This window comes from Trichogramma pretiosum, unplaced genomic scaffold, assembly GCF_000599845.2.
Source record: "Trichogramma pretiosum strain Unisexual culture from Peru unplaced genomic scaffold, Tpre_2.0 scaffold1, whole genome shotgun sequence".
NCBI classification, from domain to species: Eukaryota; Metazoa; Arthropoda; class Insecta; order Hymenoptera; family Trichogrammatidae; genus Trichogramma; species Trichogramma pretiosum.
The window spans coordinates 435242-458372 of record NW_019641703.1 but is presented as its reverse complement, the minus strand read 5'-3'; the positions used below and the strand labels follow the sequence as shown (position 1 = coordinate 458372).

Sequence of the window (23131 nt, the reverse complement as noted above, 5' to 3'; positions counted from 1 at the left end):
TAAGTACTTGGTAAAACGAGGTCAATGCGAGGCAATCGAACATCTCATGTCGGAACTCATTGAAGCGTGGAAAAGCGCAAAAAACCCGAAGCGTCGACGTAACGTATGTAAGAAGCCTCGTGAAGTGCCCAATGACCTATACGACCATTTTTTTTTCTTTTTTTTTACACTGCTCACACATGCTAGATACACAAACACAATAGCACGAAGCTCGAAGTCTCGGCACAGACGTTAATTAAAACAGCCGCTTCTAATACCGTAATATACGTATATGTGCGCAAGCAACAGTGAGTAATTATCAGTGAGCTTTTACCAGACGTTTTGTTCTATATTATTAACGAAAAGTAAATCGAACGGGCATTAATTTAAAGTGAAAAGCTGTTAAATTACTTTGCGTTTACACACTTCGAAACTAATCGTATGATATTTCGCGGTATTTGTAGGTATAGCTATAATAATGTGCAATACCGTAAATTATGTACTTGTTCACGAACACGCGTAATTATGCGATGCAGCGAGGACGAGTCTGCGTGTAAATTTTCGTGTGCGGTTTCGAGTCTCGCGATACCCGCGGCTAAGTGAGCAAATACACGTCGAAATGAAATGACAAAAAAGAACGGTTAGTAAATGAGTTTGTTAGCTTGTTATTAATGTCATTTTCAGAAATGACGAATGCCAAATTGCAGATGCGATGCGATCGTCGCCCGACACTAGTCACCGCACGTGCACAGTCAACGAGTCATTTGAATATAATGCACATACACAATTATCACACGCGTGAAGCGATAAATTAGTTAAGGGGATTGATGATTTTAATGAATAATTGGACGGTTTTTTAAATAATTTTCTTTTCTTTTGGTAAAAAATTTGCTACTTTCATCGAACGCGTCGTTGCACACTTACATAATTTTATTTTCTATCCCCACGGCACCCAGCGAATTTCGGTCGTTAAAAATCTTTGCGGCTTTTCTGGGCTGCGCTATATAAATAAAAAGAAAAAAAAATACCTGCCGAGTGACACGTATACCTGCAGCATATGTATCATACTTTATACACGAACTTGAATAGAAGAGCCGAGAGATAGAGAATAACAAAAAAAGAGCAACGCTCGTCGTGCGGTCTCTAAGCTTTTAGCGCGTACACGGCACCACACGACTTTTCCCTGCCGCGCGCGCGCATTTACCACTCGTGGGCTCTTTTGTGCTTTTCTTTTCTTCATCTCTCTCTATCTTTCTTTATTTCCATTTTTTTGTTCTTTTTATTTCTTTGCAAAACGCGTATCATTTTTTTCTGCGTTTTGAATGTCCAATAAATGTGTATTTATATTACGCGATGATGCTCATTTGGTTCGGTGTTACAAAACACATTTGAAACTCGAATGGAGCTCGAGATGCGTTTGTATATCATGCGCACGCACGACGAAGAATGCTCGTTAAAATTTGCTTTCTGCAGGTTTATAAACTGGTATATTTTCGTATTGAATGCGGGATATAACGCGCGCGAGCTACGGAGCTTCGCCGAATTCGACCTAGAGGTTCTATGCTCGAGTCATTAAAACTCGAATGTAAACAACTATGTGGGATAAGATATAAAGGAGTATAGGGACATTGTATATGTGAACTGTTCTCTTCTTCTTATTTAATTAGAAAATGGTACCACGATTTTTTTCCCAATTTTCCACACAAAATAGTGCTCGTGGATCAGTTCGGGCGGAACAGTTTACGACATTGTTTCGGGCACGCATATACAGCCTTATGTACTATTTGCAGCCGCTCGAACAATGACTCGTAAACTACTGAATTCTCGAGCGATTCCCCTGGCATTGTTGAGGCGTATAATCGGCTTTTTGTGAGCATTATTAGCGCATCATCGGGCTATTTTCGACGCTTCTATGACAGTCGCGCGTCTCGCGCAGGTTTTCCACGCTTCATAGTCCCTCGTATTCGCACGAACGGTATCATAGTCACGAGTACGTAACTCTTATCCATCGTTTTTTTAAACTCGTCTTTTTAATCACTAGCGATAAGAGGGAAAAAATTACGCAAGCACGAGCTCGCGCGTTTTCATTCACCATGTGTCGCGCGTGCTCGGCTTTCAACACGTGGTTTTGTGCAAAATAAGATCGGCTGCTATATGTACATGTGTTAAATAACACACGGAGCCACGACGAGGTCGTTGGCATCGCGCCGGCAGCCGACAACGACGCCGTGTCATAGAAAACGTTTTGTACTACACATGATATATATCTGGAAATGAATAGCAAATGCTGGAAAAGACGACGCGGGTTTGTTGACGTTGGCAGCGAGCGAGCGAGACTCGACTATTTGAAAAAGAAGAAAAGTATTGGAAAAAAGCTCCGACGCCGTTTACGAGGGCTATTAGCGGGTTTGATTGAATGAAGAAGCCATTGTTCACTCGTGAAAGATGCTTGAAAGAAAATAAAAAAATATGAAAAAATTCGAAATACAGTCATCATCTCGTTACGACGGTTTCGAATGAACCGTGAAACAAAAGTTGGAAAGAAAACCACAGCGGGAAATTTGATCGAGGAAGCGCTTCAACGCTGGCAATTATGATGGAAAGTTTTTTGCGCAGCAGTAACTACAGTAAAACAATTTTTCAAAGTTTTATTGATCGTCGGAGCAACTTCCACGCGAGCACCTACACATGTTTTGCGCTTGAAATAGCATAGTATTCTTGAATTGACATATAGCGCCCACAACTATTGAATTCGAGTGCATAATTAACCACGACTGTGTAGCGTTTTTTTTATTGGAATCCGATTGGATTTACCGTAGAGCACCATTTTTCCATGTTCTTTAAAGATCGCTCATTCTAATTGATCGATCACGAGTGTGGCAAAGAAAGTTGCGAAACAAAAAAAAGACAGTTAAAACGATTGATCATTGCAGCACCAAGTTAAAATGTGTCATTTTTCTAATTTTTTGCTTCCTTTAAAAGAAAGTCATGTGATAGGTTCAAAAATAATTTTTTTCCTTAAGCTCTAATTAAGGATTAATATTGTATGAAGAATTAATGGTTTCGAAAAAATTTGGTTTTTCACCAATTTACTCATTTTGTCCTACTACCATTAAAAAATGTTTTTCGAGTAATTGGTTTTTAAAATTTGTTAAAAATCGTTTACTTATTGTATAACATACAAATTCGTGTTCAGTAAGAAATTTTATGATGAAGAAATGTCGAATGAAGTCGAAATTGAAGCAAAGCATACAAATAAATTTACAAAATTTGTTTATAAGCGGTATAAAGTCATTGAAATATGTCTGAACAATACATAAATAGAGAAATCTGTGTCTTACTGTAAACAATATTAATCGGCAATTTTGACATCGCTTTCTAATCGCTAAGAATTATAACTAACAATTTAATTAGTACGAGTATTGTTTGCATGGATTATACTCTACATTATATCCATAGACAATTTTCGTTCATTTAATTTTCGTAGTAAATTGAATTAACGTCCGTTCAATCACGAGATGTAGATAAATGAAAAAAATCCAAGATAGTTCGTGCAAATAAATTTAAAAAATACAAAACTATTGTTCAGTCAATAAAAAATTCTTCTGAGGATATTGAAAAAAAAAAAACAAGTATGATTAGCCACAGTGACACAATTTATAATATACAAAAAGATAATAAATGCGACGAATACCCCAAAGATTATGCATGCGACAGATACGAGCGAGAATCTGGATATAAATTACGATTGCTTTCCTATCAAAACAAGGTACATTTAGTAAAAATTCGCATATGTTACAAAAATCCCAACCGTGAAGATTTTGCATGTGACAATTGTAAGAAGAAATTCAGACTAAAATCAGATTTGTTCAGACACCAAAAAATATTCCACGTAGTTCGCAAAGATTATCCATGTGATAAGTGTGAAAAAAAATTTGGAAAAAAATCAGACTTGTTGAACCATCAAAAGACAGTACATAAAGTTCGGAAAGATTTCACGTGCGACAATTGCGAGAAGAAATTTGGACGAAAATTCGATTTGCTCTTACACCAAAAAACAGTTCACGAAAGTCGCAAAGATATCACATGCAACAAGTGCGAGAAGAAATTTGGACGAAAAGGTAATTTGCTTCTTCACCAAAGAACAGTCCACGAAAGTCGCAAAGATCATGCATGTGACCAATGCGAGATGAAATTCGGGAAAAAATCATACTTTATAAGGCACCAAAAGACAGTGCATGAAGGTCGGAAAGATTACGTATGCGACAAGTGCGACAAGAAATATGGACAAAAATCCAGTTTGCTTTACCACCAAAGGTCAGTACACGAAGATCGCAAAGATTTTACATGTGATAAATGCGAGAAACAATTTGGGCGAAAATTCCATTTGCTCTCACACCAAAAAACAGTTCATGAAAGTCGCAAAGATTACGCGTGTGACAAGTGTGAGAAGAAATTTAAACAAAAATCGAGTTTGCTTTACCACCAAAGGTCAGTACACGAAGATCGCGAAGATTTGACATGTGACAAATGCGAGAAACAATTTGGACGAAAATTCGATTTGCTCTCACACCAAAAAACAGTTCACGAAGGTCGCAAAGATTTTGGATGCAATAATTGCGAGAGGAAATTTGGAATAAAATCAGATTTGATAAAACACCAAAAGACAGTACACGAAGGTCAAAAAGATTTTGCATGCGGCAGTTGTGACAAAAAATTTGGACAAAAATCTGATTTGTTGAAGCACCAAAAGACAGTTCACGAGGGTCGCAAAGATTACGCGTGTGACAAGTGTGAGAAGAAATATGGACACAAATCGAGTCTGATTGTACACCAAAAGACTGTACACAAAGGTCGCCAAGATAACTCGCCAAGAAAACGCAACGATTCTAAGAACGACACATCATTTGCTAGTGTGAGGCGAAATTCTGAACAGGATACTCGCGACAGCCTAAAAAAATTTCTTATTTTTAATCACAATCAAACTATTTTAAACGAGAAGCAATGATATAAATTTACTTAGACTTGATTCATATACATACTATTATGTATAATTCTTACAATCAGAATCAGTTTTCATCCGTTGACAGTATGATAATATGTCAACGGATATATATTTTTACTGGAGGGATCGCTAAAAATCGTATGAATCTTATTCCATTTAAGGGCTCTCTATACACACTCAGTCGGTAACGCTAGGCTACCATCCTATTTATGCTAAATTTGCAAAATTGGAAATGTTATTCGCAAATAATCGAGTTGACGCACATTTCTAATACACTCATTAACATTGTGGTCGAGTTTTATCCATATCCATGGATTATTCAAGGAGAAAAACGAAAACTAAGAATAATCATAACCTATTAAATAACATTGATCATGATTATTCGTAGTTTTCGTTTTTCTCCTTGAATAATGCATGGATATGGATAAAACTCGACCACAATGTTAATGAGTGTATTAGAAATGTGCGTCAACTCGATTATTTGCGAATAACATTTCCAATTTTTCAGACTGAACATAAATATAACTAGGTAGCTGGTGTTACCGACTGAGCATTTCACATCGTATATAGAGGACCCAAAATTTAAAAAAAAAAATACTTATATGCTATATATATAAAAAATTTGAATAAAAATTCGGTTCAAAAAAAAAAAAAACACTTGCTTATTAGTTATTATTTTATAGAAGTCTTTTTTCTCATTTAAACCGAGTGGATGCTGTGCGATGTTGTTTTATAAACTGACCTAGTTGAGAGGTAGTTGCTCCTTCGTCGCCGTGCAAGCGAGTAGAGAGAAACGTGAGAGAGTGAGGGAGGAGCAGCGAGAGAAATAGAGCGTCAGATTGGGTCCTTTAAAAAGCCCAGTTACAAGCGCCGTAGCAGCAGCATCAGATGTGTGTGTTTATGAGTGTGTGTGTGTGTGTACAGACTATACACAAATTACAGATTGTGTGACGCGAAGTAGAGAGTATAGGATTTGGGTCAATCTAATAGGCTCATTTTGCACGCGATGACATTTCAATTGCATTTTCCGTTCCATGCGCGCGCGCACACACGTCTGCTGTCTTTTCTCCGAGGCTATTTCCTCGCACCCTCGTGCATGTGCTATATCTATATACACGCAGGCTTTATTTCGACGACTGTTTTTCATTTCGTTTTGACGATTAAACTTTTAAAGAGACAGTGACTTCGTTCGTTTGTTTGTTGGATTTTTTTTTACAAAAGAGAACTTTGGGTAAAGGAGAATTCGCTGACTCGTACTTTTTATATGCAATATTTGCTCGTCGGCTGTATTACTAACGGATATGTAGGTATTATTGTCAGACAGATGGGTTTGGGAGAGGATCGAGCTTTGGATACAGAGACCGAGGATAATAATACATTCTTTCCTAGGTCTGCACATATTTACTCAAATTTCAAACATTTTTTTATTTTTATTTTTATCAGCAATTATGCGAGTGAGTATCAAACTTGAATTTGTTTTTACAAAATTACTGAAGTAAAGGATGACAGCGAAGCCGTAGAATAAATTTAAATAAAGCACACACAGTACACGCACACACACGGTTTGCAAGAAGTATCAAAGCACACAGAGTATGTAAATTTTCTTAACTATAATAGAAGAGTATCAACTAATTAACAGAATATATATCAGCATGGTTGGGAATAGGATCACTTATCTACGATAAAATTTACTCACAGAATTTTGTAATTAGTTTTTACACAATTTACACAAGTGAGCTATACCTTATTATTGCGATGTATATAAAAAATGAAAGAGCAGATCTGTCAGGGATAGTAATAAATCTAAATAGCACAAACACTATGGGATCAAAAGTAGCTCCGTTTAATATAGGGTTAGATGCAACAGGTTCTCTGGTCACACAGTATTCATGCACAATTTTGAAACATATGATACATATAAACAGTTTCGTCGAGTACAGTCAGTTTTTCTTTTATTATTCATATCATAACGTTCAGTTTCGTAAAAAAGCAGTAGTTATCTTTATCTCTTTAGCAGCTCGTAAGCTTCCAAGCGCACACACGCACACACACTCGTCCATATAGCTTATACAAAATATAAACATTGGATATAATCAACAAGTTTCATGCACGTGACGTAGTACCTCGAGCGCTTTACTTCCTATTAACAACGCACTCCGCGAGGCAATCTTCCGCTGCGAGGTAATCGAGCTTCGATGAGATTTTCTTGTTCATAGCCGTAGACTCATTTCACAACGTCGCCGCTGTGTATACGCGCACTGCACTGCATAATAATCTTCCGGTTAAACATTACATAAATCTACCCTACGGAGGTTATTGCTATTTAGAAGAGTATCGGGCAAACAAAAGACTGCCGTATTATAATAATACAAAAGCTGCACCCGCGGTATATACGAGTGATAAATGTATACACACAGCCGCGTGTTCGGAGCGTTGAGATGGATCACTGCGACTGACGCTCTGTGTGCCTCTATACTATAATACAAGAGTAATATTGCGTGTTTGTGTGCGCGCACTTGCGCTCGTTGTCCGCGCGATGCCCTGTACTGCGCGCTTGGCCGGTAAAAGCGAGAGCGAGAGCGAGAAAGATGTTGTTCCCCTTTTCGCACCAGCGGCTATTCTTCGCTCCTATATATACACAGCGTGTATATATAATTGGAGCAAGGACGCCTCCGCCGTCGAGGTGCGCATGATTGCGCGTACCGAGAGAGACAGACGGAGAGAGAAAAAGAGAAAAATTCAACTTCACGGAGGGATGATTTTATAAACGCGTTATACGTCTGCGATCATTTCATTTCATGTTTCAATCATCACACCGAGCGCGGGTATTTATATTTGTTGTGTGTTTTTTTCTTCGCTTGAATGTGTGCCACGCCTACGCCCGTTTTATTATTACTTAGAGTCTCTTCGAAACAATGACGATTCATCGGCGAACGCACAATCATTATACGTATTTCCCAATGACGAAACTTGTACGATCGTACCTATACACGCGCACAATGATCATTTTAGCAGCAAGCCCCATTGTCCAAATTTTTTTACCTGAAATGTGTATGATGGATGGATCGCGAAGACTTTTTTAATTTTTTCTGCTATTCCAATGCATTGTGTCATTTAAAAACAATAATGATTCAAGGTAAACGCGCCGAGTCAACTTTGTCGATTAGTTTTAATTGAAAACTTCCCCGTTACCTCCTCGTATGGACACGTTGATTATGCAGTAAGAAGAGTGTCAACGAGCAATTCACTTATAAACTGTCTGCGTGCGACAATAGATGCGCGTCGTATATGCGCACGTATGCGCATGTAATTAGGTACAAAGAAGCTGCTCGGGAAGAAGAATACAACTCGAGAGAAAGATTAGGTCGACGCGACACACAAAGTGATTGTTTCCCTAATACTCTGAATAGTTATTTTTAATTTTCTACATTTGAATGCTAAAACGTCAATTTAATTGAATTGGTTCATTCGAATTTAATAACATTATCGTTAACTGTACTTAAAAACTCGCACTTAGACAATAATTAACAACTTCGGTTCAGTACTTCTTTTTCAACCTGCTTTTTGACTTCTACTAGAATTTTGGCTTTACCACTTGCAGATTTACAGAAAAAAAGTACTCGCCATCTAGTGACGAAAGCTCAAAGTGCATAGTATCATTGTATTTAAAGAGGTGGAAAATTGGTCTAAATTTGTTGAAACAGTTAAACCCTTCGAGCAGGTACTGACGTCGAGATATTTCGATTTTTCAAAAAATTTTTATATTTATAACGAATTTTCTGAACAAAATGAATTGACGTGAAATGCCACAGATCTTGCTCAGATTGGGCTGAAATTTTTACAGAATACTCTTGAAAGTATAAACAATCAAATAAAACAATAAAAAAAACATCAAATTTTTTCGAGGTCAGCACCATACCCCCCCCCCCCCCCCCNCCCCCCCCCCCCTCCTCCTTAATGTTCTGAGGTAATTTAAAGTGATGTAACAGAAAAATATATCCAAAAAAGGCAATTATTGTTGATGTATTTTAAAATATTTTGGATAGTTATTTTTTAGTCATCCGTGACATAAGCTCTTGACAAGCTCTTGATTGTCGCGAAATTTTTTCCAAACAAAATAATGACGTGAGCGGCAAACCAAAAAGTGTTCTTGTGCAAGTCTTTAACTTTAAAAGTTTTTTTTCGTTTAATATATGTGTCAAATGTCTCGACTATCGACGAGCTTTGTATCCATAATATTCCAAGAGCTCTTCATCGGAAACAGAGCAAAAAAATCTACGAAAATCGGTATCGAGTAACTTCTAATCGATATTTGCCTTCATATTAATAAGCTTTGAGCCATCGTAAAAAGGAGACACCTCTTTTTGGCCGTCCCTGTCGAGTTATCAGCAATCCCGCGCGAGTAATTAAAACTTTTTCGCTCCTCTCTTATATATCTTTACTCGGCCAAACAGAAAGAGGACCAAAGTTTCTCTGTCCGGGTGCATCGTAGTGCTGCAGTTTTTCTATATACATGTATGTGTATGTGTGTGCGGCACGTTTTGATAATAACAGTTTTGTTCCCCAAAAAGAGAGACGTATATCCCTCCGGAGCAGCGCGCCACGGAGTAGTAGTTTCTCCAGTGTGAATGACCCGGAAGCGCATTTCTCTGGGTACATAAAGAGAGAGATAGAGACAGAGCACGTATAGATGCCGAGGCAGAATCGATGAAACGGAGCGAGCTATTTCGGTCTCGAGCACATCGCTAGTCTCTCTCCTGCCTCTCGCTGTCGCGCTCACCTACACACAGACCCATATACACACACAGAGAGAGGGTATCGTGCAAACACAAACCCTTTATGCTCGCATATATATAATACACGTCGGCTCGAACAAACGAGCGGCAGGTATAATAAACGTGTATAGATATATAATATCGACCTGTTGTCTCCTACAGTCTATACATTGTTGTTGCCGTGTATACGGAGTCTGGACCGTTGACAAAGTGTGGTGGTGGTGGTGGTGGTGGCAGTGGTGGTGGTCTGCAACATCGATAAGATTTGACGAGTTCAACGCCACGTGTATTATATACAGAGAGCAGAGAAAGGACCAGTGCATATCTTCATTATGCCGCGTAAATTCGCTCAAACGATGGAGCTTGGTAACAATAATAATAGTGATAGAATTACCAAGCTCTCGAGCTTGCAGCAGCTTGACATCGTTGGTGATCGGCGTGCGCGCGACACGAGAGAGAGAATTAGATATTCTACCATACGATGCACGGCTAATTGTTATTGATTTATTTCGCGTCACTTACAGAGCGTAAGATTACGTACATTTTGTTAAGAGCGGATTGAGATGAACGAAGACTCTAGATTATTTAGACAGAGCTTTTATACGCGAGCTAAGAGGCGGGAAAATCAATTAAGCACAACTTAGATTTTAATGGTTTCTCTGCGAGTCTCAGTATGATGGTTTTTTTGTTCTCGAGAGAAACTATATGACACACGCACAGCACACACTTTTCGATCATTGAAACTCAACATACGCAAGACAAAAAACTCTTATGCACAAACAAAAAACTTCTTGAAAAGATGATACGCACAAAAAGCATCGCAAACCTTGGATTTTCGAATGATCACCGTTGCAAAATCAGTCACTGTCACGATGTTGCAGGAATAATAATAGATACACAAGACATAATCGTTATACACATGCTCGCACACAAAAATCATATATAATCACACAGTTACAATATTTACAATGAAAAATATTCGACAAGGATTACAATCGCAATTATTCGTCTTCAGTCGTTGACAATTTTCGTCAATATAATAATAATAATAATAATAATAATAATAATAGTATAAAATAAAAAATATACAAAACGATTATATGAGAGTAACTACAGTAACTATTTCAATGTGGTAATTAGCTACACAAAGTGAGAGGTTGAGAGACGGCTTTATTAGGGGTTTCATACTGTTGGCCATTGTTAAAACGTATATAATATAATTACTCATCATTACTATATAATATAATTATGCACAGCAAGGAGAGAGAGATATATGTATCAAAGTAGGAGGTGTTTTTAAGCATATAGTTCTGATAAAACTCACATATTTCATCAATATCCCGGATATTTGCCACGATTAACATGTTGAGAGTCCCGACAATAACGAGAGAGATAGAGAAGCCTAATAGTTAACGAATTCTCATTTTGCGCCTCGGCTCGGTTTATTGGAATTCGTTGTATTGGTTTAACTTCCATATCTGAAACGACGGACGTTTACTACATATTGAATCATCTTTCTTTTTTGCTTCATCTTTTTCAAATATTTTTCTCTTCTTTTATTTTTCCTTTTCATTTAGAGAGCCAAGCTATTGTGTAATGGACACGCGCCGTGTTGCATTTTTAATTTTTCAACGTAAGGATTTTTGCAAAACAATTTTTATTTTCCTTTTTTTTGTTTCTTTTTTGTCTTATTGCTTGTGTTGTTGCAAGGAGTCATGAAATATCATGGCAGTTATTTTGTATGTATCGTTCGATCGATAAATAAATGATTGGAAAAAAGAAAAGAAAAATGAGAATGACAAAAATTTAATCGGTCTATGGAATATTTTCGAGTATATAACAATCTACATTTCCATCGAAGGGTCTCTATGATACTTTTACAACAACAAAAAAAAGAAAAAAAAAAGAAAAATTCATCGAATGAGTTTGAAAGATGAGCCGCTAGACAAAAGTATTCGAGCTTCGCGAACGAAATAAAATAAAAAAAAGGTAAAGTAAAATCCAGGTCATCGGAATTATTTTTCCGAGAATCTGATATCCGAGAGTGCGAAACATTTCGCGCTGTGCAGCTATGTACGAGAGCGCGCGTATACGTGCATGTTAAATACGCAGCTGCAAATATTACGAAGTGGAAAATAGGGTTCGGCCGGTTCGAAATAGCAAATGAAAATATCAACCAATAAAACACGTTTATTATTCGCGATGATTTGGATTGGTTTTCTCAAAAAGCGAAAATAAACTCTCGTCTATCGGCTTATCCCGCAAGCTTTGAAATTTAATGAGCAACGACGTATAATGATACTGAATTTTTCAACGTCTCACCATGATTCCAACTGTCTCAATCTATTTTCTTCGTACGCTCTTCTTTTTCTATTATTTTCTTTCTTTCCTTTTTCACGTTCTTTTCTTCCGAGTAGTATATATCAAAAATTAAACTCAACACAACTCAGATCGTCACAGCGAAGCACATTCGTCATTTTCTTTCGTCGATCCTCGACATTTTTGTCTCACATATATCTCTAGATAGTTGCGCGAATCAACAGACGAAAAAAATGAGAAAACCGGTGAAAATAAAAAAAAAGAAGCCGTTTCGGGTGGCGCACAACACAACACACGCACTTCTCTCTCTCTCTCTCTCGCTCTCTGTTCGGCTCCGTTATCTGCTGCAACAATAGCACGTGCGACTGCACAGGTCGGCTCTCGGTATATATCTCCTCTTCACTCGGAGCAGCGGCAGTAGCATATCATTCGCGATGTTACAAAACGGCGCGCGGGTGCACAATCGGCGCAGCAGCAGCAGCAGTCGAGTACACGGCACACGCACACACAGAGAGAAAAGTCAAGCTTATAGCACAGAGACAGAGTAGAGTAGAGAGAGAGAGACGAGTAGCCAAGCTGATGCGCGCGCGCTCGCTCGACTTCCCCCGCGCGCGCGTTCGTATTGTGTATAGAAAGAGAGAGATAGAAAGAGAGAAAAGCTGCACAACCTCGTGCTGCTAAAGCCAAGATTTGCTATTCTTCTCTCTCTCTTTTTCTCTTCTTGTTTTAACGCAGTAGTTGTAGTAGTAGTAGCAGTATATACACAACGAGAGCTTCCCCCCTACTATTATGGTTTCGCGCGAGGCTGTTGGTCTATACGGCTTGTTGCGCGCTTCTATATAATAATAGCGAAAAACCGCGCGTTGCAACGCGCAGCAGCGGATATTAATTCATCGACGTTCGCGCGAATCGACTCGATACGCGTAGGTCATTAAAATTATACACTTCCACATATACTATAATCCAGCACCTGAACGTTCGTTCATTATGAGGCGCGAGAGATTAAGTTTGAATCGATTTTAATTCAACGTCGCGCGACACCTACGACTATACGATGAAAGAACGCGCGAAAACGAACAAAGCACAGTGTGTCGTCGACGCACTCAACACTCACTCGCGAGAGATCTTTCTTCTTTTTTTTCTCCAACGCTTTTGTCGCACGAGAAAATTCGTCGCCGTATTAACCGAGTTATAAATTCTTTCGCTCTTCTCTTTTTTCTTTCCTATGCACTTCGGCAAAACTTTGTAATCGAGAGTAGTAGCGGTAGCGACAGCATCGCCGTTGTCGATGGCGCGACGAGCTTTGTATACATACAGAGAGAGAGCGAGCGCAAGAGCCTATATCACGCGTTATATATATCACGCGGCAGCAGTGGCGCTTTTCTCTCTCTCTCTCTATCTCTGTCTACTACCACCACTACGTATGGACTTATGGTACACCGTCGACTACTGCCACCCCTACCTGCCTGCCTGCCTACATCTATATAGAGACAAAACGTACTTTTAGGTTTTGCGCATGTACACATCTCTGCGTCGTCGTCGTAGCCGCCGACCACCCTCTACTCTCGCGATCTCCTTGGATACCGCGGCAGCAGCAGCAGCAGCGCACCCCCTGACGCGCTCTCTCTCTATACATGCAGCAGGCGGCCTATGTACCTATACGCTTTCTAAATGCTCTCTCTCTCTTTCTCTATGTTGTAGGGCCTAGTGCACACAGCCTTTATATATCGTGCGCGTGTATCGCTTTGGGGGTCAACCGTGTGCGCCGCGCGCTGATCTTCTCCGGCCATTCAATCCTCTTCGGCGCTCGGTTTTACTATATGCGCGTAATATGTATATCGTACGTACGATCTCTCTCTCTGTCTCTCACTCGATGCCTGCCTGTGTTCTGAATGGGGATACGCGTATATATTTTGCCTCCTGTACATGTACTGTACGGCTTCAGGACGCAGCAGCCGAACTCGTTATAATTTTCATGGATTTAGATCGTATACTTGCGTTTACTATTAAAATGTAAATCCTTTGCCGCGCGATGAAAAGGGGGAGATTTTTTACGTTTGTTACTACTACGCAGAGGCTTTACGATCGGAGAGTAATAAATTAAAGAACGAGTCCAGGCTCATGAGTTAGCGATGAACTTTGAGAGAAGAAAAAAAATGTAATAATTTTAAGAGATAAAAATTTCGAATCGATCCGGCTCGAAATTCAATCACTCTATAGCATGGTGCGCGCAATATTTCTGGCTGCCAAGAATTATATGATGATAGAGGAGGCCAGACAGTAGCCTATAACCGTATCATACGCGAGGGCCGACAACGAAATTATTTTCAGTTCCATCCCGCGTGTGGGGCTGCAGCGGAGCCAGGTAGACCCGAAAACGCGATTAAATATCAATGCCGCGGCCAACCCTTTTCCTCGATATCATAGGCAGGAGGGAGATTTAAACGAGATGTCAGTTGCAGTAAACTCTGACCTGTACAACGGCTACGCGAAAAAGGAAGCAAAAAAAAAGTACGGAGCATCGCGGACTTTCATCTCTATTTCGCATTGACAATAAGCTTTGAACGCGCCATTTGTACGTGAAATCCTCTTTCTACAAGATTTTTGTTTGATCGCGAGAGTATAATATTATATATCTGTATACCGATGCACGACGTCGAGTTTTAAATTTCACCGTACGGTAAAAGCAAAAGGGTGCTAAACCGTCTCGTATACATCGCTTGCTATATCTGTCCCTCATATGCGGCTGGGAATTTTTTTCTTCCTCCTCTTTTTTTTTCTTTTTTTTTAATCGACTTTGTCTGCTTACCTCACGGAGAAACTAGTGTAACTTAATTACAGCTTGTATAATTAACGCGGGCAAAAAAAAGGAAAGAGAATTGACGGAACGCGTACAGTCGTCGATGTCGAGTCTACGAGTCACGTGCCGGTCGGAGAGAGGAGGGCCTGTTGCGTTTCCTCTCTATGCTTGTATATACAGGTATACGCATAACGCTTTAACGCGCGTCACATTCGATCGATGAAGTTCGGAACGATAATTTCTTATATCCCTCGCATCTCGAGTCGTTTTTAATTGCATCTCGACTCAGACGGGTGAGACCTTTTCTTTTAGCTGCTCTCCGTAAATCAATATAAGACGTGGGAGAGATTACGCGGGATTATGATCGTTCCACGCGAGCGTGAAATATCGAAAACGATGATGATTAAAAATTAACTCGGCCGGCTAAGTGCGTTTGTATCTCGCGCGGCTGCGAGGCCAGACAAAAAAGTTTCGAGCTCGATCGATCAAATGTGGTGTAATATTTACAGCTTAATACTCTCTAGAGTGCCCTAAAACGCTCGAGCGCTTCTATATAATATGTATAATGGCCCTTATGAGTGGCCGTATTAGACGCAAGGCGGTGCGCGTTTCGCCGGTTTCGTATATTTTTACGACGCTACTTAGCGCTAAATTCAGTCGCGCAGCTTGCTCTCGACTCGTTGCTTTTCCAAAACTACATGTTCATCCATGCGCTATTTTATTGCACGATTTCTTGTTATTCTACATGAAACAACAACGCATATATACGTATAATCTTAAAACTCGGAAGTTTTTCTAACATTGCCAATGATTTTTCGAGGCAAATAGCGCACGTACCACAAATAACGATCTGGAGGCTTTTTTTCTGCTGCTGCGCACAATATCACTCGTGACAACCTTCAAAATTAAACTGCGATTGGAATTTTTCACTTTTCCGGAGTTGTTTTTGTTATCAACTCGATCGTCATACACATGTTATCTCGTGCACAATAATCGCGTTGTTATTGTATGCATACACACGACGCGCAAAAATCGTGTGCTTGCGCGCAGTACAGTCTCGTGCTCGCTTATATGTACACAACAACGATAGATGTTTACCAACTTCGCTTGGAATATATAACACGTTATACAGCATGTGCCGCCATATGGTTTAACGAAGCTTAACCAAATTCTCAATTGATCAAAGGCACACTTGTTCGCGCGCGCGCACAGGTTACAGGCTCAATTTTACTCGTTACAACGTTATTCGAGTGTATGCATAAAAAACGCTCTGCGACGTGAGGCCTAAACACTTTTTGCGATTATGTATAAAAAAAAAAAAAAAAAAAAAAAAAGAAGAAGAAGAGGAAGAGCGTAAAAGGAGTACATGCCGCGTCGTTGCCGCTGCTATCACATACACACACTTTGTCAAAGGAAAAACAAGACGGTAGATTATGTAGAGGCGTTTGCGCCCGTGCTCTCTCGGCGCACGTGCTTTTGTTTGTTTATATACTGCCAAAGCGCACGAGGCGTGCAAAATAAAGAGAATCGAGCGCTGCGCGCGAGCGCGCCAACTTCGAGGGAGGGTCGTGCAAAGCTCTCGCAAATATAAGCTTGCTAGATATTATTTTGCGAAATAAAAAAGTTAGGTTCGCGACGTGCGTTTATCACGGCGTTGGATTGGCCAGAGAAAGCTTCCATAAGAAAAAGAGAGTAAGGAAACACTCGAGGGCAAGTTGGTAAATAAAAATCGCGAAAATTTGCATGCCATAAGCTTGCGAAGCGTAAGTAATTATCATTCCATTCGAGTGGCGCTATTGTGTCCTGCAGCACTCGAGTCCAGAAGACCGGTCGAGCGCGCGCCTTCGTTTCAATTCGTTGTATAGCGTATAACGCGTAATTACTTTGATTTAGATGTAATAACTTTTCGGAAGGAAAAGCGAGGGAGGAAATGAGGTTGTATCCAAGTTTTATCAAAAGTATATCAATTTAAAATTCTGACAATAATAATAATAATAATAATAATAATAATAATAATAGTCGTAAGCGAGTGTGCGTTGGTGTTTTTCTCTCTCTTCTGCTGTATAACGCAATATAAGCGCGCAACCCTCGCACCGAGAGTACACACACACACACCGAAGCAAGCGGATATCAAACAAAGCTCTCGTTCTCCATCTCTTATCCCTTCTCGCTTCTCAGACTGTGTAGTGTGTATGTACGTACGTAATGTGTGTTGGCGTGTGCGTGTGCGCGATAAAAAATTGACGAGCACGAAGGAAGCGAGCATATTATATACGAGGGAAGGTTATACACGGACGTGAACATTAGGGAGAGGATACGCACTCCATATAACCTTGCACTCTTAATTTTTATCCGAACGCGTGTGCGTGCGTGTGTTGGTGTGTATACGCGGCAGTACTCGTGCACCCTCAAATGAATATCACCCCTCTTTTCTTCTCAATCACATTCTCTACCGTGCAATGCACACGCACGCACACGCACGTTTACTAACTCACTCGTACACTCGCATATAAATATATATATATATATATACGTGTGTTGAACTTACCGGCTGTTGCTGTTGCTGCTGCTGCTGCTGCTTGATGGTCACGAGGGGCAGCATCATCCTTTTCCTCCCGAAGCTTGCATCTCTTACCACTAGTACCGCTACTCCACCACTTCTGCACTTTGAGTTTTTTTACTCCCTTCTGTTTTTTATTATTATTATTATTATTTTGACGTTCTCTCGTCGACGTTTTCTATCTTAACCTTGAGTTGAAAAGTACACGGGTGAGCATGGGAGAATAATGTATAGGCGCACGAGGGAAGGTGAACGAGCTTATTTATTTTCTTGCTTTGCTGTTGTTGCAGTGCACCGTGCAGCCCTGCACGCAGCTCCAACACAAACAACGACACGTGATATGTATTATACAAATAAATACGATGTACACCCACAACACACTTGATAAACTGCAGCAACTTTATTTATTTTATTTTGTATATTATCAAGTAGGTAGCATAACTACATGAACGCATTTGTGCTTGCAACTGTTGCTAGGAACTGTTTACACGACGCTGTATATAATACAACAAAATCTTGCGTCGTAGAAGGTGTGTGCACTATAACGTACAAACTATACCGTACATATGTTGGAAGCTGCAGGACGACATGTGTAAACGACAAGGACTACGACGAGTCTTATAGTTAGTAGGAGTCGCGACGCTGTCGAGCAGGAAACTAAAACAGCTTTTCAGTCCAGGCGCATGTAAACACAGCACGCGGATTCCATTCTCTCTATATAGTATATAGGTTCGAATGTAGGGATGTTGCGCGTCCTATATATGTATGTACATTTATACATACACACATGTATAAACCCGGCCAGTGCCACTTGTGCGCGACTGTACTGTGCGATATATATAGGATAGGATAGGATAGGAGGATATCCACGTTATAGGACGAGGAAAAATGCCGGTTCTAAGCATGCGCGCCTGACTACTACTCGGCACACGGAGTCTTATCGTGCGGCGCGGCGCGAGGCAGTCGTGCCTGGTTGCATTATAATAGTGCCGATACCCATTTTGTTATATATAAATCGTTGCGAAGATTCTTGGGGATGTCGCTAGTGAGCCTATTTTAGCATTGTATATTCGAGAAATGGGAGCGCGATGACGTTCATGTGGTACTGTAGGAAACAATAATTTTTTTTTTATTACTGGCATGGTTTTTTGGGACGAATATGTCAATTTGCCGCGCCTATGGTTCGGCCAAGTCAAGTAAAAAGAGAACAAAATAAGGCAAAAATATCAAGTGAATGAAAAATTGCTCTCACGCCATTATCGCCAATTCTCTCTCTCGTGTGTGCTGGGCAAAAGTACAAAGAAAAGTCATTGCTCGTAACTCGAATGTACATTTGCTTTGGCGCACGTAAAATTGCCCGCGTCGTGCGCGCGTACTACACCATACGTACGTACGTGTGTTGCTTGTACGCTATACAGAAAGCGAAAAGCAGCACATGGAAAAACGCGTGTATACGAGAGAGAGCGAGAGAGAAAGACTCGTGTGTCCCCCAAGGGGTTCTCTCTCTTTCTCTCTACATAGGCTCTCTCTCCCCATCGAGTCGAGAGAGAGAGAACGAGAGCGAGAGACTTTCATGGGGAGTGAACCACTGCCACCACCACCACCACCCTCATGGTGTTGGGCACGGATCAATACTAACGCCATTGCCCGACCGCGACTTTATACTTGCAACTATATAATATACATGCTGTATATAATATACTACATACTATATCTTCGAGGCTTTTACTCTCGTACATGTGCAAGCCAAACATCTTTCGCGAACGTCTGCGTGAAGACGTATACGCGCACGGATCACATTTGCATTTCCCGACGCGATTTCCCGCGCCTGTACACACCTAAAAGCGCGCGAATTCAATAATCGGTATTTCCGCGATCGATGTGGTCCGGGATTACGGGATTACTACCGCGAACTTCCCGTATACGTATATGCGGGCATGATGTACATTGCGGTGATCGAACTGCACGATCGTCAAATGGCTCGTGTGTTTATGCGCATACACACGCGGTTACACGCATCTATATAGAATTGAGCGAGACGAGCGCGTCGATGCAGATTACACGCATGCGACGTCGACGATCGTCCTTATATAATATAATGTCTTTGTAACGTATATAATACACATTGGTGTACGCGTCGTAAATTTTTATATCCTCGTTGTTGGATTTATTCAATCCAGAGCATGGCATTTAATACTTTTTTTTTCTCTGCTCCAATCCAAATGAATTTATACTGTAGTTAAATGTCTGTACAGCTGCGATGTATAGTAGGATTATCATTATTATTATTTTTTTTTTGTTTCACGCTGTTGCGAAGTGAAAGAAAATGTAAAAAAAAAACAATAATAAAAACATCCCCGGCCTTTTAACGATCTTGTGAATCACTACACGTCAACGATTCGTCCATCAAAAATTAATATAACTTCAATGAAGATGTGACAAAAGGAGACGCGGGCATTATTTTAAGCGTGTATAATATACGCAGTCGAAGTCAAAGCAGACAACTGCGAAAAGTAGATTCACCCTCATGTCGTCCGGAACTGGAATTTATGCATCTCGTCGTCGTCGTCCCTCGTGCGATTCGATTTTTGCATTGTGTATTGCAGACCGAGGCGCGATGCCGATGCTGCGTGACGAGCATTCGTATAATATATATTGCGAATACGGTGCGCCGTATATTATACACCATTCTAATGTCTGCTACGCTGACTCTTTGAACGCACATAACGCACACGCGTGTACCCGTGGCGACACAATATATACGTACATTATCAGAGACAGACAGAAGAGAAGAGCCCGAAAAAGCTTTTAAAGGTTGCAAAAAGAAATCCATGCGTGCGTACTGAAGTTCATACGTGCGTGTGTGTACTTTTAATATTAGGAGAGAACGGGTTTGGGAAACATTTAAACGGCGCGCGCGCCCGCGCCCGTACCCGCACACGAGTGCTGATGCTGCTGCGTTGTACGTTTGAAGTTGTAATTTGCTCTCAGGATATTTTGAAAACCATGATGACGGTGTGGAGCTTTTTTTATGCCGAAGTAAAGGAGAAAAGGAGTGAAATTTTTACTTCAGTCTTTATACGTTTTTTTTTATGATACTGAAAGCGAGTGTGTAACTCGTGTGTCTGTACTTTAAGAGTAGATGTACGAAGAGAAAAAGAACCCCCCCTCCCCAACCGAGAGTCAGTGAAGATGAAAAAATGTTCATTTAAAAAATACCTTTACGGATCGACTTCACGTTTTACGATCGTCCCGGTGTGCAAATTAACGCGTATTCGTCGTATAGTCGGCCTTTTTAACCCTTTAACGAAATCACACCGAGCGCAGAAATGCCTCGACTGCACGCACATCCCACCGCGCGATGCTTTTTCCTTGATAAATAAGTACAACACGTCGCAGCGTCGAGAAGACGAAAAATCACAGACGTGGAAAATATGATGAAGGAGCGAAGTAAGCTCGAGGGACACGTTTGTTTATAATCATCAAGCCGAGTCTCGGAAATCATCGCAATGTACGCGAAAAATGAAATAAAGTGCACCAGCGTCAGCAGATCTTCACGAATTAGCTTGTATGGCTACTCTGGTAGAAATGCTCAACATTACGATCAATGTGGGCTAATGACCATTTGAAATATTTTCATATACATTACCATTGTTTGGCTAGTTATTGATAATTTTTCTGTTACTATGATGTTATAGTATATTTTGCCGCTAGGAAGTAAAAAAACTGGATATTCTTTGTTCACTTTTGATTTCGCTCAGTGGAAGTAAAATGTTACTTTAGGTTGGGGTGGCACAAAAATTAGTATATTTTGTACCTAGGGAGTGAAAAACTGGAAAGTCTCAGAGTACAAGTCAAGGCTGATAATCACGGGCTCTGAGACTATCTTTTTTCGCTACATAGGTGCAAATACAACTTTATGTGGATCCCCCAGTCTAAAGTAACATTTTGGTTTTGCTCAGCAAAATGTTACTTTAGGTTGGGGTAGCACAAAAAATAGTAAACGTATTTTTAGATGACTTGAAAATGTTAATTTAATTAATTTAAAAAATGTAAGCTAGCTTTCAACCGCTTTCTATAACATAATATTACTTTCAGCTTCCGGCGATAGATGGAGAGTATAACGTTTGTCAGTGAACACGCAAGTGGTAAAGTAAACATTACGTATAAGTAAAAAAAAAAATTCTGGAGCAAGATTCTTGGTTTTCGCTTTCGCTCATTTGCTGGGTAAAACGATATATTTCGGTGCTTTTTATGCATATGATATCTAATTATAATACGGTATTATTAAGTTGCCGGGTCTGTTTTCGAATTTTATAGTTGTTCAAAGAATAGGCGAAAAATGATTACTGCATTCTGTAACTGAATTCTATTGATCGCACGATTTCTCTTTGAGAACCAATTTCATCATAAATCATGCTTATTTGAAGAGCATTAACATTTGAGGAGATTATTGAGTACACAAGCGACTTGCATAAGTGTCAATCGTTCTATAAATAAAATTGAAAGAAAACAAGATTTTCCACTCCGCATTTGTGCTTTTGCAATTCGATTATAGATGCGATACGATATCAAAAGATAAAAACAGACACAAACAGCGTGTAATTTGGAAACTATTTAGTTCCAACGTCTCGCGCGCTGAAATTACCCTAAAGTGACAGATAGAAAATGTTTATAAGCGCATTCAATCGGGTTTCAAGGAAAAACTCGTCTATCATTGCGTGTTTATATTCAATTTCTTTTTCTTTTTCCTCCAAACACACATATAAACGTCTTCTCTACTAGAGCTCGCAAATAAATTTCCCGCGGGACCCGTCTAGGCCGGGGCATGATCCTATTCTAGCGTTCGGTCATTAATGTATATGCGCGCGTAAAACTCGGCACAGTTACCAGCTTTGTTGCTGCTAACTTTAGACAATTCCGAGAACTGGGTCGGGAGTATCGACTTGTGCGGCTGTCTGAAGGAGTTGCTCTACTACAGGTCCGCACCGTTTATGTGCGCGCCGAGCGCGCGCGTTAATTGCAACAAAGAACTTTTCATTTGCCATCGTCGTTTTTCGACGAAAGCGTTGATTGTATACAGGCTAAAACGTATTTCAACTCGGACGTATTACAAAATAGAGCTCGTTGGTTGTACAAATATTTACGGGTATAAGAATATCCACAGGAAATATCGCATGTTTGTTGAATTTTTGTATTATTTTCATTCATTTATTTTTTTTCTTCATTATAGATTTTAATTTTGACAATTATTCCGGACGACTGTGTATTGCGATTGGAGGGTACAAATAGTATATAAAGGGTACAAAGAGTACAAACATATTGCATTAGGAACTAGATTATGTGGACACAGGATAATGCGATTTGACGCTCGTGCTGCATTTCTTTTTTTATATTTACAAATCGTCTCTCAATTTAAAGGCCAATAAAAATTGTAACATTTGAACCCACAAACAATTGAAAAGAAAAATGTTTTCAACAAAAAAAACAGTTGTAACGCGATGAATTTTTCATTGCTGTTTTTTCCAATTATCAACTAAATTAATTTACTTTTTATTTAGTAAAGCCTCTTCTGATCTTAATGTCAGCACTAACGTTAAAGATTACAATTTTGAATATACTGTTTAGTTCGCTTCGTTATCTCCCGGAAGATTATGATAATAGTATTTAGTTTGATTAATTTTATAAGTAAA

The 23131-nt window shown here is 39.7% G+C and overlaps 1 protein-coding gene across 1 annotated transcript in view; it reads right to left on the bottom strand.

Annotated features, from left to right (window-relative positions):
- Positions 1-12425, bottom strand: part of LOC106656904 — a 56503-nt gene extending 44078 nt beyond the window's left edge. Inside the window, exons 1-2 of the mRNA XM_014378091.2 lie at positions 12082-12425; positions 11084-11237 (exon numbers count right to left, since the gene is read on the bottom strand). Coding sequence (XP_014233577.2) covers positions 11084-11123 — 40 coding nt within the window. The 5' untranslated portion in view covers positions 11124-11237; positions 12082-12425. The remainder of the gene's footprint in view (positions 1-11083; positions 11238-12081) is intronic.
- Positions 12426-23131: the final 10706 nt, after the last annotated feature.